The sequence below is a fragment of the Crocodylus porosus genome, unplaced genomic scaffold (assembly GCF_001723895.1).
Source record: "Crocodylus porosus isolate Cpor-Errol unplaced genomic scaffold, CroPor_comp1, whole genome shotgun sequence".
Classification (NCBI taxonomy): Eukaryota; Metazoa; Chordata; order Crocodylia; family Crocodylidae; genus Crocodylus; species Crocodylus porosus.
This window is the reverse complement of record NW_017728951.1, coordinates 17,720,092-17,732,961: the sequence shown is the minus strand read 5'-3', so window position 1 is coordinate 17,732,961 and position 12,870 is coordinate 17,720,092. Positions and strand designations below refer to the sequence as shown.

The following is a 12,870-nucleotide window of genomic DNA, read 5'->3' as shown; positions in this document are numbered from 1 at the left end:
GTGGGCCCCACAGACCCCTCTGTCAGCTCAGGGAGCTGCAGGAATTAACATTGCTGCAGCTCCTTGCCCTGATCCTGATTCCTGGTCCCCCCAGGAGCCCTGTAGGCTGTGTCTTACACTTCTGATTTAACACTCATAGTAATAGCCCAGTACTTCTATGCTACACAGTTGTAGTGAACAGGAGCTTCAGTAAAGCAAATGCCAAAAATCCCTTTTGAACCAGAGGCTTGAGTTGTTCCTTCTCCTGATAGCCTTCGTGAGTAAACTGGATGTTTTCTCAACTTGCAATATTTGAAAACCCCTCTCTGGCTTGTGAATAGGAGGGTGCAACATCTATTACATTAGGAAACCTCATGCCTTTGAACTCTCTGTAGCTTAACAATGAGAGACTGCTGATTTCTGTCCAGTGTTGTTACTTATTTTGGACTGCTCTGTTTAATAAAGTGGCTGAAATGTTAAGTAAGAAAAATAAATCACTGTTTATATTTTAGGATGATAATTCATGGACTATTTTTTATCATTAGGCTAATAATTAATATTAAAAAAAAGTTATAGTTAACCTGTATTTTAGAGTTGAATGCCATATCCAGTAAAAACATCATTCTAACTGCCTCTCTCTCTATCCAGGTTTAAGTAGTTAAGACTTTTGTGATATCAAGGAAGAATTTGGGGTAGATGTTTACAAGATGGCTCAATGGTTTCACAAAAAAAGCCAGGAGACCAAAATGCCAACCGAATCTTTAAGAAGCCCTTTCACTTATCCCAACTTCTTGTTGAAAAGCCCTGACCTTGGAGGTAGCTACAGGTTACCCAACAGCAACTTCTTCTTTTGTGAACAAACCAAACAGTTCTTTGCTTGTCAGAACAGCTCAGGAAGTGCTAGCACTACTTCCACCATTGAAACGGTAAACAGCTTTAAACAGAAGGAGATTGGATCAGAAATAAGTGGCAGAATGCAAACAGGTGATGGAGCATACCCTCTCTTAAAATGGTTTCTGCAGCTATTTTTGTATCTATGTATAACACATTCACACATATAGTTGAACTTCCAATCTAATATGAAATTATACCACTCTGAATAAAACTGACATGAAGAGCTAGTGAAAGGGTAATGCTGTATATGCATGTACGTGTAGACGTACAAGATCTTGCACATAAATGTCTAATCAAGGAAAAAGCTTGTTAACCTACCATAATATTTAATGCAGTCACTTCAGACTTTATTTTTAATCACTTTTTTTTTTTTTTTTTTTTTTAAATGCTTGTTAGGTCTTTCATAGAAGTAACGAGGGTAACTGACATTGTACATTCAACAGTATTATAAGCAAACTTTCAAACTCTAAAATCAATTATTTTGTATAGGCCAATTACCTGTCACGAATAACAGTGTTTCAGAGTGTGTCTTGTGGCCCCCCTGCAAGCAGTACTTTCTTTGCTACCACGTCCTCCAGCCTCTGATGTGGCAGCTCCCTACCTCCTGCCTGCCTCTGGCTCCTCTCCTGGAGTAGCGGGGCTTCCCCCCATCTCCTCTCCCCTCCCTCCCTTCCCCCCTCTCCCTGCTGCCCAGCCCTGACAACACACACCACTGTCACCCCACTCCACTTTGCCTACACCCTTCCTGTTCCCCTCCCTGCTGGCTGTTCTGGGGGCGCTGCCACCATGACACCCCTCTTCCCCACTTCACCCTCAGGCAGCTGAGGCATTTGCCTTCGCCACAGACTTCCCCGGCAGTGACACAAAGTTGGGCCCACCCAGCCAATTGCTGCTTGCCCTCTCGGCAGCACATGCACAGTTGGCCAAAAGTGTTACAGACAGACAGACAGACTAAGCCCTTCATTATAATAGAATTGAGTTAAGAAATATATTGGGTGTTACTTCCTGATGATAGTAGAAGAGTTAGACCAGTTTGACATGACTTTTTCATCTTTAAATTTTGTGTAATCAGATCCCCCTCCCCCTTTTTTTTTGAGTCACATCTGTGTTTTGAATGCATATGATTCCTATTCGGTGCCATTTGCTGGGTGCACGGTGTCCTTGTTTTGGTTCTATTTATTTGTTGAGCATCTTGTATTACATAATAAAATTGTCACCATGCTATGACATGACATGGAGGTTTTAATATCCTTTGTGTGATGGCTGACTTCATTAAATTGCAGAAATAACAGAAGTAGCTGTCACTTAAATTTCATATTACTTGTTCTGTAGCTTGACTGTTGAAATTATTCCTGTTAGTATAATGAAATTATAATATCAAATAAACACTTCTCTTTTTAGGAAATTCAGTGGGAACCACCAGCAGCAAAAATAGTCTGGTACCTTCAGCAGGGAAGGTAAAATCAGTGAGTTACTAACTCTTTACACCAAATATTTTGAATTGCACAAACCAAGAAATGGTCAGCATGTATTTCCCCTCCCCCCCTTCTTTTAGAGTTTCTGTGATTTTGCTCTGTTTTCTGCTTTGCTGTATGAAATTGACCATTGATTCGCCAAAGTTAGTTAGAAAAATATACACAGGGTATTCTCATTGATAATTAGAAATTTAAAGAGGTTGAATATTTAACTGGCTTGTTTAAAAAAAATTAACTACTTTGTGGTTCAGCACTGTCTTTCTTGTAATTTACAAGAAGTATATAAATGATTACAATCTCCTATTTTTTCTGATGTCTTGAATAAATTTTAGTTCTAAATTCCTTTTATTTTAAAGGTGGTTTTAAATGAGTAATGTGTTAACAACATGCAACATAATTTAAAATAGGCAGAAACTTGAGGGATGTGCTTAATTTCCTTCTCCATCAGTATTTTTCATATGTAGCTTTCCTAAAGTTCTTCTGATGTTACAGTTGGACAAAGATGAAAACTTTCTTTAAAAGTTTGCGTAAAAGCCCCCGCCTTTTCTTGTAGGTCCTTGTATTGATTACTGGCTAATGGTGTGAAAGATGTGGCTGAAGTTCAGTTTTTGAGTCTGCAATTGTTGCACACCCTGAAATAATAATATAATATGTGCAGCTTCTTATGTTTTTGGGGGTCCTACAATGTAGGAAGACGGGTGCCTTAGCCATTCAATCTTGAACGTCATCGAAGTGGCTGGTTCACAATCCAGATGGGTAGTAAGCAAATAATTTAGCACTTGGCTTTTCAGTCAGATGCACATTTAGCTATTCCACTATGTCAGCTTTTTTCTAATATTTGAAGTTGAAAAGGGATCTGACACACTCACTTCCCTCCCCCCCCCCCCATGATTTTTCAGGTATTGCCAGTGAGTCTCGTGGCTTTGGCAGAGGCTTTTTTCGTTCCTTTCCATCCCCTCAAGTTGGGGTAGCTGCTGCAGCTGCCTTGCTTTAAATTACACAACTGGGCAGAGGCTGTATCTACCAAAGCTTACTTTTTGTCAGATGCTGTGAAGTAGGCTGTAGCCAACAAAAGCTCATGGCTCTCTGAACAAATCTGTAAATTGCCACCCTACCCTGTCTACTGTCTGACTTCAGACTAACATGGCTGGCTATCTTCCTTATTTGGAGTTCACGGCGTAGTGAGACGCAGTGCTTTAACTAGCTCAATTTAAAAACAAACTTCGTTAAATTGATATAAAAACTATGTATAAGCTATACCTTGCTACAGTGTAGTGGGGTATTCAGTTTTCAATGTCGGGCTGTTAAGACCCCTTTCAAAAGTGAGATCCAAGGCTCGTGTTTTATTCTGTAATAAATGTTGTGTAGCTAATTGCCAAAGCAAATGAATTCACCCGCTTCAGACTCGTACAGTGATGATGATAGTTGTTCAGGATGGCATTTCAGAACTTCTGTACCAATGGTTTTCCATCAGGGTGCCTTGAGATCCTTTTGGAAGGTGCTACACACAATATTAGTGCTGTTAGGCATGCACACACCTATACGAGACTCACAAGATAAACCCAGAAAATTCAAATAGGAATCCATAGTGTCAATAACATTCTGACATGTCGGTATCTTTCTGAGTCTTTGCAACGGAAGAATTGTTCTATTGGTTTTTTTAGTCAGTAAATAAATGAAAGCTAAGCATTTTGTGAGGGGTGCCCTGAATCTAATAGGGTTGAAAACCAGTCTTCTAGTGACATACCTATTAATTGTCAGTACCAGAGCACTTCGGTGAGTAAAAAGATAATACTGCTAGATGACATCAAGAGTTGTGACTTTAGTGGATTAGTGCACTCAGAAGCCACTCTTTTATGTATCCCTTGCTTTCTTTGCTTATTAAACAAATAGGAATGCTCTGTAGGAACTCCCGAATAACTGTGATCCAAAATTATATTTAACTGGAACAATTTGGTATTTAACTTTAACTTAGAAAAAAGAATGCAGTGTTATCTCTTAATGGTTCTAGATTCAGAACCTTCACCAGATAAAACTTGCTCTGTACTTAACACCATGTTGCAGTTGTTGAAGCAAGTAGGATGTGTTATGGGATTTGCAAAATTTTTAGTAATTTTGTTTTGGCATAAGCAGTCTTCAACTGTATGTAACTTGTATGTGAATATTTCTAGTCCATATGATTTAAGCTTTAATTTAAAAACTATCATTTAGATTTGTTTCCTTTTAGACTGTCAGTTCTGACTTCCATCGTGCAAAGCAGAAGTTACATAATTCCCCTGATAATATTTTATCTGTAAACTGTGATTTGAAATTGCACAATCCATTGGTGCGATTCCCTCGGATAACTACTTGCCATCATTGTGGTCTGTCTGGTAAGTCTTCCTGTTTCAAAGGCATAGCCACGCTTGAGTTTTGCACTAGTTTACAATGATGCACAAAAGGATCTTACCAAGGCTAAGTGATGCGTAAATATACCTGCCCACACTTGCATCAAAGTAAGTTATGTTTTACATTAGAAGTGCACCGATACATTGGTCCAATATCAGATCAGCACTGAGATAAAAAAATTAATATACTGGAAATCCGCCATATCAGGCCAATAATTTGGTCAGTAAATGGCATGCACAGCTGTGGCACAGCACAGGCGGTGAGGAGACAGTCTGGCAGTATAGAGAGAGCTGCCTCCAGCTGGTAGGTCTGGTGGAGGGGGGAAAGGGCCATGGAGTGGGGGAGGGCAGATCAAGGCCTCCATGGGGAGGGAGGCATGGGGCATGGGCTGCCCAGGTGGGAGCAGGACAGAGCTGCAGCTCATCCAGGGTTGGGGGAAGTAGCTGCTATGTGCTGCTCATCTGGGAGCTGCTGGTCCAGCGGCTCATTTGGTGCTTGTCTGAGGGCTCCTGCTGCTGCTCCTGCCACTAGTCCAGGAGGCGTGTGCCCTGGGATCTGCATGAGGCAAGCTGGGGCTCGAGTACACCAAGCTCTTCCCAGCTGGGTGGGGCTGTGGTGGGAGGGGCCTATGGCCAATTTGTGTCTGCCCCTGTAGCTCCCTCCCAGCACAGCCCTGCCCCTCTGGGAAGAGCTTGGCGCAGCCCTGGTCCCAGCCTGTCCTGCACAGATCTGGGGGCACACGCCCCACCCCTGGCCTCCTGGATGAGCGGTGGGAGTCGCCAGATGAGCAGCGAGTGCTGGACGAGCTGCCAGACCAGTGGCTCCCAGGTGAGTGGCGAATGGTGGCAAGAGCCACAACCCCCCCCTCCCTGAATGAGCCACGACTTCCCTGTGCCCTGCCCTGGCTGGGCAGCCCCTGTCCCACATCTCCCCATGGGGGGGGCCTTAATCAGGCCCCCCCCCCTCCCCTTCCTGCTTCCTGTTCCCACCACGCCAGATGTACCAGCTGGAAGCAGCTCTCCCCATTGCCAGGGTGGTATCAGAAATTAGTTCAGTATCAGCCAGTATGCCTCCTTAAAAATCGGTGATCAGTATTGTCCATAAAATTGTCTATCTGTGCACCCCTATTTTACACTTAATTTTAACTTTGAAATAGGCGTAGTATATACTTTATTTAAAAATTTTGAAGATTATAGAATCATCCGACAATTGTCAATAAAATCAGTCTGCTTTGAAAAGCCAAGAGTAAGACAGCAGAGACAGTTTAACACTGTTTGCTGAAGTACTTGCTTTTTCATTGGAGAGAGAGAATGAAATTCTAAGTAGCTAAAGCAAAAGAAGTAATGGTAAATGCTTATACATACTTGGGTGTATATCTGCACCCCTTCTTTTAAATACCTGGACAAAGCTTAATTGAAAATGCCTTCTTATATAATAATCTAACAGGTAACTGATCATACATGTAAAATTACCTTTTATAATCATTGTTACCTATTTATCTGTTTGTGAGGCACAGTACTGACTCCTAATTTATTTTAGGGTCCCTGAGATGTTCACAATGTAAACAGACGTATTATTGCTCTGTAGACTGCCAGAAGAAAGATTGGTCATCCCATGTTGTTGTATGCAAGCCAGTTAAAAAGAAGTAAGTTAAGACACCATCTTGTAGTTCAAAGAGAATTTAAAAAATGTGTGACTTCTTCTGATAGTAGAAAAGCCTAGTTCTATAACCTCTCTATTGAAATAATAACTTGCGTTGCTCTGTCTCGGATATAGGTTTGATTCTGTTGTAAGTATGAGTTCTGTAAAATAAATAAATGCGTCAATGGGAGGTGCAGTAAGAGAAGGCTCAAAGTCAACAGAAATGACGTTTTAGGACTTCTTGTTGTGTCCTAAAGGTTAGGCATAAAACTTTTTGTATTTACAAGTGAGTGTATGACTTCCATTTCAGTTGAAACTTTGGAAGATTAGGGATGTATTCTATTCCTTTGTTCTCTTACGTGATCAGTGATAGAGATCTTGCAGCCACCATCATAACATTTCCATAATGTTATCTTTTGTTTCTCATTACCAAATAGCATCAAAAGGAACTAGTGCTTATATTGTGTAACTTTTGTTTGTGGAAGAGGGGAGAATCTGCTTGGCAACATAATCTCACATTACGGGAGTTTTTGCGATGGACTTCAGTGGAAATGGCTTTTGCCATACTGGAAGTACCTAGTGAGAAGAGGTGGCCTGTAAATTAAAACATTAATTTATCCTAATTGAGTCCTGTCCTGAAAATGGACCTGGAAAGCATACTTTAGAGTAAGCTCTTAAAGCATGTTAACTACTGTTTGATGTTCATTACTGTAACGATGTATGCAATGGTTGGGGGAGGGGGAGCCTTGACTTTGCATGTTTGGAAGCCTTTGGGATTCTGGTGTACATGAAGAGTTAGAGAGGGGAAAACTGACTGCTACATGAGTGAGAAATAGCATGCTTCCTTTTCAGAAAGGGATGAGGGTTGGCACTTCCTTTTTATTTGATTGTGTAAACAACTCACTAAGTTGGCTTTTCCCCCCTGACTTGAATACTAATGTGACTTTAATCAAATACTTTGTTTCAGTTTTAAAAAAAATGAAGAAAATGCCAAGCCACCTGGTGAAATAAAGAAAATGGTTGATTTTAAGGTATAACATGTTAACATTACTTCAATTGAATTTCATTTAGAAAAGCTTATTATTGCAGGTAATAGATCTACCCTAGTGATACTTTAGTAAGATTTTTAACATACATTAAAGGGGATAGAAATTTTAACAAACTGAAGTCAAGGTTAGGGCAACAGTATTCTTAAGTGCCTGCTACTGATTTAAACTGTAGGTTTTTTTTATAAGTGTAAAATATGGATTTCAGTTTTGCTGGATCCTATTTATAACAAAATCATATGCTGTAGGTGTCCCATTATAAGAATTCTAAGGTCAAAATGTCAAATTTAGAAATATTACCCATAGCTGTCCTTTTATTGGTATGCTAACCACTGTTAGTTCAAATATTTGGCTAGTGTTTGGGGCTTTGTGGGTAGGTTCTGTTGGATAAAGTTTATTTTAAGGTATTTCTTTAATGCAGTCCTCTTTAGAAGTATATCGAAGATAATACAGCTGAATTTTGAGGCGATCTCTTGGCTTGCATTTCCAAGTGTTTCTAGGCAGCACTTTGATATCATACCTTTCTTTCTTTTGGTTTTCTCTTTAGTTCATGCTTTCAATATAGCTAAACTACTTTTTAGTTTTATTCTGGAATTCTCAAAAGTGGCTAAACTCCACTTTCAGAAATGACTTGGGCACTTTTTATGAGCTGGATCTCCCAGAAAATGAACTTAAACACATGTGGAAAATTTTTCCATAAATGATTTTAAGGAGTTTGTTCCCTGAACAGCAACAAGAGGGTAATATTTAGAATACCCTAATTTAAATAAACAATTTTCATTTCTAAATAGGGTAACTTATCTCCTGTGGATGTTGTCAGAACAGAAGGTAATATAAAGAAAATTATGTTTTCAGACCTGCAAGATTTAGCACTCAAAAAAGCTATGGAAATACAGGTATTTTCTTTTATTGCTGTCTATGTTAAATGGTGACATTAGTGTGGGGAGGAGAGGGGAGAATTTTGGTATGCTTAATTGTTAATCTGTTTCTAAGTACAATGCCTTTCCTGGCCAGGTCAGTTTATTTCAGTCTGTGCCTCAGTTTTCTTCACCTATAAAATGTGGCTAGTGATATTTGTCCATCTTGGCAGTGTGTTTGGATCTACAGATGAAGTACTATGTAGGGGAAGATGTCATTACAAAAGTGAACTTTTCTGCCATTAGAATTGTAGAAATAGCACAAATTCTAATTTGGTAGAAAATGTTTACAGTATTTCATAATACCTTTTTTTTTGTTTTTGGTTTTTTAAAAAAACAAGTTTTAATACAAAATAATAATTATCACGGATATCTTACTTCACTGAGTTTGGATAATCTGCTCTAGTATGGGTTTTTTTTTTTTTTGTTTAGGGAACAGTCACAGAATTCAGGAATCCAAGTGAATTTTATATACAAGTCTATTCTCCGGAAGTTTTGGAGCGTATTAGAACACTTACTGTGAAACTGAAAGACTGTTACGCTAATACAGTTAACGAGGAAGAATATGTTCCTGTCCGAGGGGAAGTCTGTGTTGCAAAATATTTCCTGGATCAGGTAACGCTTTTTATTTTGCACCTGGTAAGACTTTTAAGAGAAGGCAGAACTGTAAGCTTCTAAGTACCTGTTTTCATTCAAAAACTACATTTTTGTGGGGATGTGTTGTATAATGTGCTAATGTGCAAGTAAAAATACTATCATTTTATCAAGTGAATACATTGTTGCATTTGGAACAGACCATTTTAAAGTGTATTCAACTATGTCTGGGTTCAAACTATGTAGAAAATTGACTTGATTATTGCTTGAGACTCTTTTTTTGCATTGACTAATTGTTTCAGATTTGTTTAGCATTTTGGTGAATTTACCTGACATTAATACAATTGGACAACTTTTGAATAAGGCTGATATCCCATCATTTTTTAATTTTGGTTAATATGACTCTTCCAGTTCTTATCTGATCCCTGGCTTGACTTTTTTGATAGTGATTCTGTAGTGGATGAGAGAATTTTTGCCATTTGTTTGTCTTCCATCCTTTCTCCTTCAGTGTTACCAGACTCTAGGGGCCCCTGTAACTGTGTCTATACATTCAGTGCTTCTGAGAAGGCTTGATTAATCTGGAATGTGGAAATGAATGCACTCTGGCAGCCGTCAGTGTCATGTATATCAACATCCCCACATTGAAAAATGGTGGTGGGGCTCTTTAAGCAAAAGCTCGTTTTGGCTCTAGATTAAAATGCCTCACTGCCATTTTTTCAGTGCAGGGACACTGATGCAGGTAATACTTGAGTGCTTTTAATTAGTGCAGCTTGCTAATTTAAAGTGCCCCCCCACGCCTCCTGCAACATGTCTATAAATGCCCTAGGTCTCTTAGAAATATTTGCAGTACTTTTATCTGCTTTAAAGGATGGAATTTTACCTTTGGAGCAAGCCACCTATTGGTAGCTTTTACAGAAAACTTTTGTCCAGGTAATTGTGATGCAGCGAGCATTTTTTGAGTTGTTACAAAATCGGTAAGAAAGCAGTAAAAATGAGTATAAAAATAAAGTATGTGGTACAGTTCTTTCTGTGAAGAAATATTTAAAGAATATATTAAGCTCATCATTGCCGTTTTTACAACCAAAATGTCACTTATTCATATCTAGACATGGAACAGAGTACTGGTAAAAGAAGTTGACATTGTGCAGAAGAAAGCACTAGTATTGTATATTGATTATGGAAATGAAGAAAATGCTTCATTACTTAGGATTAAACAGCTACACAAAGACATTGACCTGTTTCCTCCATGTGTGAGTATTTTTCCCCCCTTCCCCCACCTCTTCTCAAAAGTTGGTTTGGGTATTTAAAATAAATGTAAATTGGGAGTGTTCCTGGGGCAACTGTTCTTAACCAGAGTGCCATGTACTATTAGCACTGTCACCTCTGTTAGTGGTATACACACCTGCACAGTTCATAAGGTAAACCCAAAGATTACAAGTAGTAATCCATAACGTCAAAAACATTTTGACTTGTCATGGTCTTTTCTAAGTTCTTTGCAACAGAAGAATTGCTCTATTATATTTTTCCATAGCCAAAAAATGAATGAAAGCCAAGAACTGGCCTTTTCTGGGGAGTGCATTGACTCTAACAAGGAAGGTTGAGAACCAAGGGCACCTATATGTGAGCACTGAGGCTGCTCCGACTTGCTGAAATTGCAGCATGTTGGAAGAGACTCGATTTAATTGAGTCCGCTGGAGCGTGGCAACTGCTGAGCTCCAGCAGCCTCCTGCATCTTATGTATCTGCATCCCTGTATTTAAAAATGGCAGCAGGGGCACTTGAATAAGCTTTAGTTCAGATATCCCTGCTGCCATTTTTAAGCGCAGGAATGCTGTTACAGGAGATGTGGCACTTTTAGAGTGGTTCTTCAACTCGGTTAATAGAGTAGCTTATGACAGTAGATTGACATATTCTAGCCTACTAGTGGTCTGCACAGGAGAAAAACTCTTACCTATATAGTTCATTTATAATTTGTTGACTCCAAAGGAATAGTGGGTGCTGACAGAGATGGAAAAAACAAAACGGTGCTTTACTGAAAGAGGAACCGTGTCAGTTTGACCTCACTCCCCAGTGTCTATATAGCCCGTGTGCTTCAACAGGGCTTTTTGAGCTTTCTAGTTTAATCGGCTATTAGATAAAAGCGCCAAAAATCCTGCTGAAGCGTGCAAGGTGCTGGGGAGCCAGGTCAAACTGATACAGTTCCTCTTCTGGGCATACATGGTGCTTGGTACAGGGGCTCACCAAGCTGAAAGTAAAGCATTGGGAGCTTTTTGTGTGGGAGGGAGGTTCACCCACATTTGTCAGCACCCAGTGAGATTTGGGATCTTGCATTTAATTCCTAGGCTTTGGAGTCAAACATGCTTCAGTGGACAGAGAATCTTCTCCATTGTCCCAGTCATGTCACATACCTTTTCCTAGTCTGTTTCAAGCTTTAATAAGGATCTCTCTCAGGCTTCTTGGACACATGATCTCACAACATGCCAGATTACCTACATAATCAAATGAGCTCACTGTCAGCAGTTTAGGCTGCATAGTATTGCATACATCCCAGTTTTCAAATTATTCTTTTGTGCAGTCAGGAAACTGCATTCTAGGTGGGTAATGTATTATTTGACTTGTCTCAACTGCTACCACTCTGAATTGACTAGTCTTGTCAGATTCTTCTTAGAGAGGGGTCCTCTGAGTATCAATTTAACAACCGTTAATGAGGTGTGAAAAATGAGCCTGTTCTTCACAAATTAACAGGTGTCTTCAATATTGAAATCAAAGGGATTTGGCAAATGACTTGTGCCATTTACAGAATTTAAATAGCTGCCTGTCTTGTCCTTTAGTGTCTCAAGGAGCTTATTCTAGACATGTAAAAGTCCAGGATCTATTTAATTCGAGAATCCACATGTGTAAGGAAGTACCGTTTTTGTCAGTAGCCATGTGCAAAGGCTTTTCACTTTCAAATGAGAGCTCTTCTGGAACCCTTTCTTACGTAAGGCATCTGGATTCCAGATAATACTGGCTTCATCTAAGAATTTCAAGCATGTATCTTTAGCATGCACAGCAGTTCTTTTCATGATGTCAGGACTGAAAAAAGTCTAGATGACAGCAGACAACTTAACACCAGTATGTCAACAGAGAAAAGCATGATAGTTTTGCCTCCGAGAAACTTTTCCATTTTGAAAGTAAGGCATTTGCAACCTAATGGCTCCAGTAGCAGTAAATTAGCCTAGCAGACCAAGCAGATTCTGCCTCTGGATACAACATGTGCTCTGTTCAATCTAGTGTAGTAGTAGGGGATGAAGACTTGTCTAGTTACAGCAGCAACAAAAACAGCTGGCTCAAAAGAATCTGACCTTGTGCACATGTGGTACATAGGCATCAGGAGCAGAAACACGGATCACACCAGGGAGAGCCACAGTTAATGTAGGGTATATATTATATATCCTAGTGCAGGGGTTGGCAGCATTTTTGGACAGGGTGCCAAAAACACCCCGAAGTTATCTTCTTTCCATTGAAGAATGAAACTTACAGTTATCTCTTTCAGGCCATTAAGTGTTCTGTTGCTAATGTTCCAAGAGAAGGAAGCTGGAACAAAGACTTCACTAGCATTATTGCCCCCTTTATGGGAGAGCGCTGTTCAGTTGCTGTTGCTGATCTTCTACAAGAAGAGATGATGACTTGTTTTGCTGTAGACGTTGTCATCCCAAGTTCTGGTAAGATGAATTTGGTTATTCAGGAATAAATGCAGGTCTACAGAGTTCAGTAATTTCATAGATTTCATAGACATCAGGGCTGGAAGGGACCTCGGGAGATCATCGAGTCCAGCCCCCCGCCCAAAGGGCAGGAAGTCAGCTGGGTTCATAGGATCCCAGCAAGATAAGCATCCAATTTACTCTTGAAGGTGTTCAATGTAGGTGCTTGAACCAGCTCCGCTGACAGACTGTTC

The 12,870-nt window shown here is 39.9% G+C and overlaps 1 protein-coding gene across 2 annotated transcripts in view; it reads left to right on the top strand.

Moving 5' to 3' along the window:
- Window positions 1-631: 631 nt before the first annotated feature.
- The window catches only part of TDRD1 (tudor domain containing 1), a 42,737-nt gene continuing 30,498 nt past the window's right edge, over window positions 632-12,870 (top strand). The window contains exons 1-9 of one of the 2 annotated variants that reach the window (XM_019556261.1): window positions 632-963; window positions 2,275-2,330; window positions 4,576-4,720; window positions 6,276-6,381; window positions 7,345-7,408; window positions 8,215-8,319; window positions 8,773-8,955; window positions 10,041-10,184; window positions 12,469-12,637. In XM_019556261.1, coding sequence (XP_019411806.1) covers window positions 687-963; window positions 2,275-2,330; window positions 4,576-4,720; window positions 6,276-6,381; window positions 7,345-7,408; window positions 8,215-8,319; window positions 8,773-8,955; window positions 10,041-10,184; window positions 12,469-12,637 — 1,249 coding nt within the window. In that variant the 5' untranslated portion in view covers window positions 632-686. Of the gene's footprint in view, window positions 964-2,274; window positions 2,340-4,575; window positions 4,721-6,275; window positions 6,382-7,344; window positions 7,409-8,214; window positions 8,320-8,772; window positions 8,956-10,040; window positions 10,185-12,468; window positions 12,638-12,870 lie in introns of both variants that reach the window. The other variant, XM_019556260.1, reaches the window with a different exon arrangement.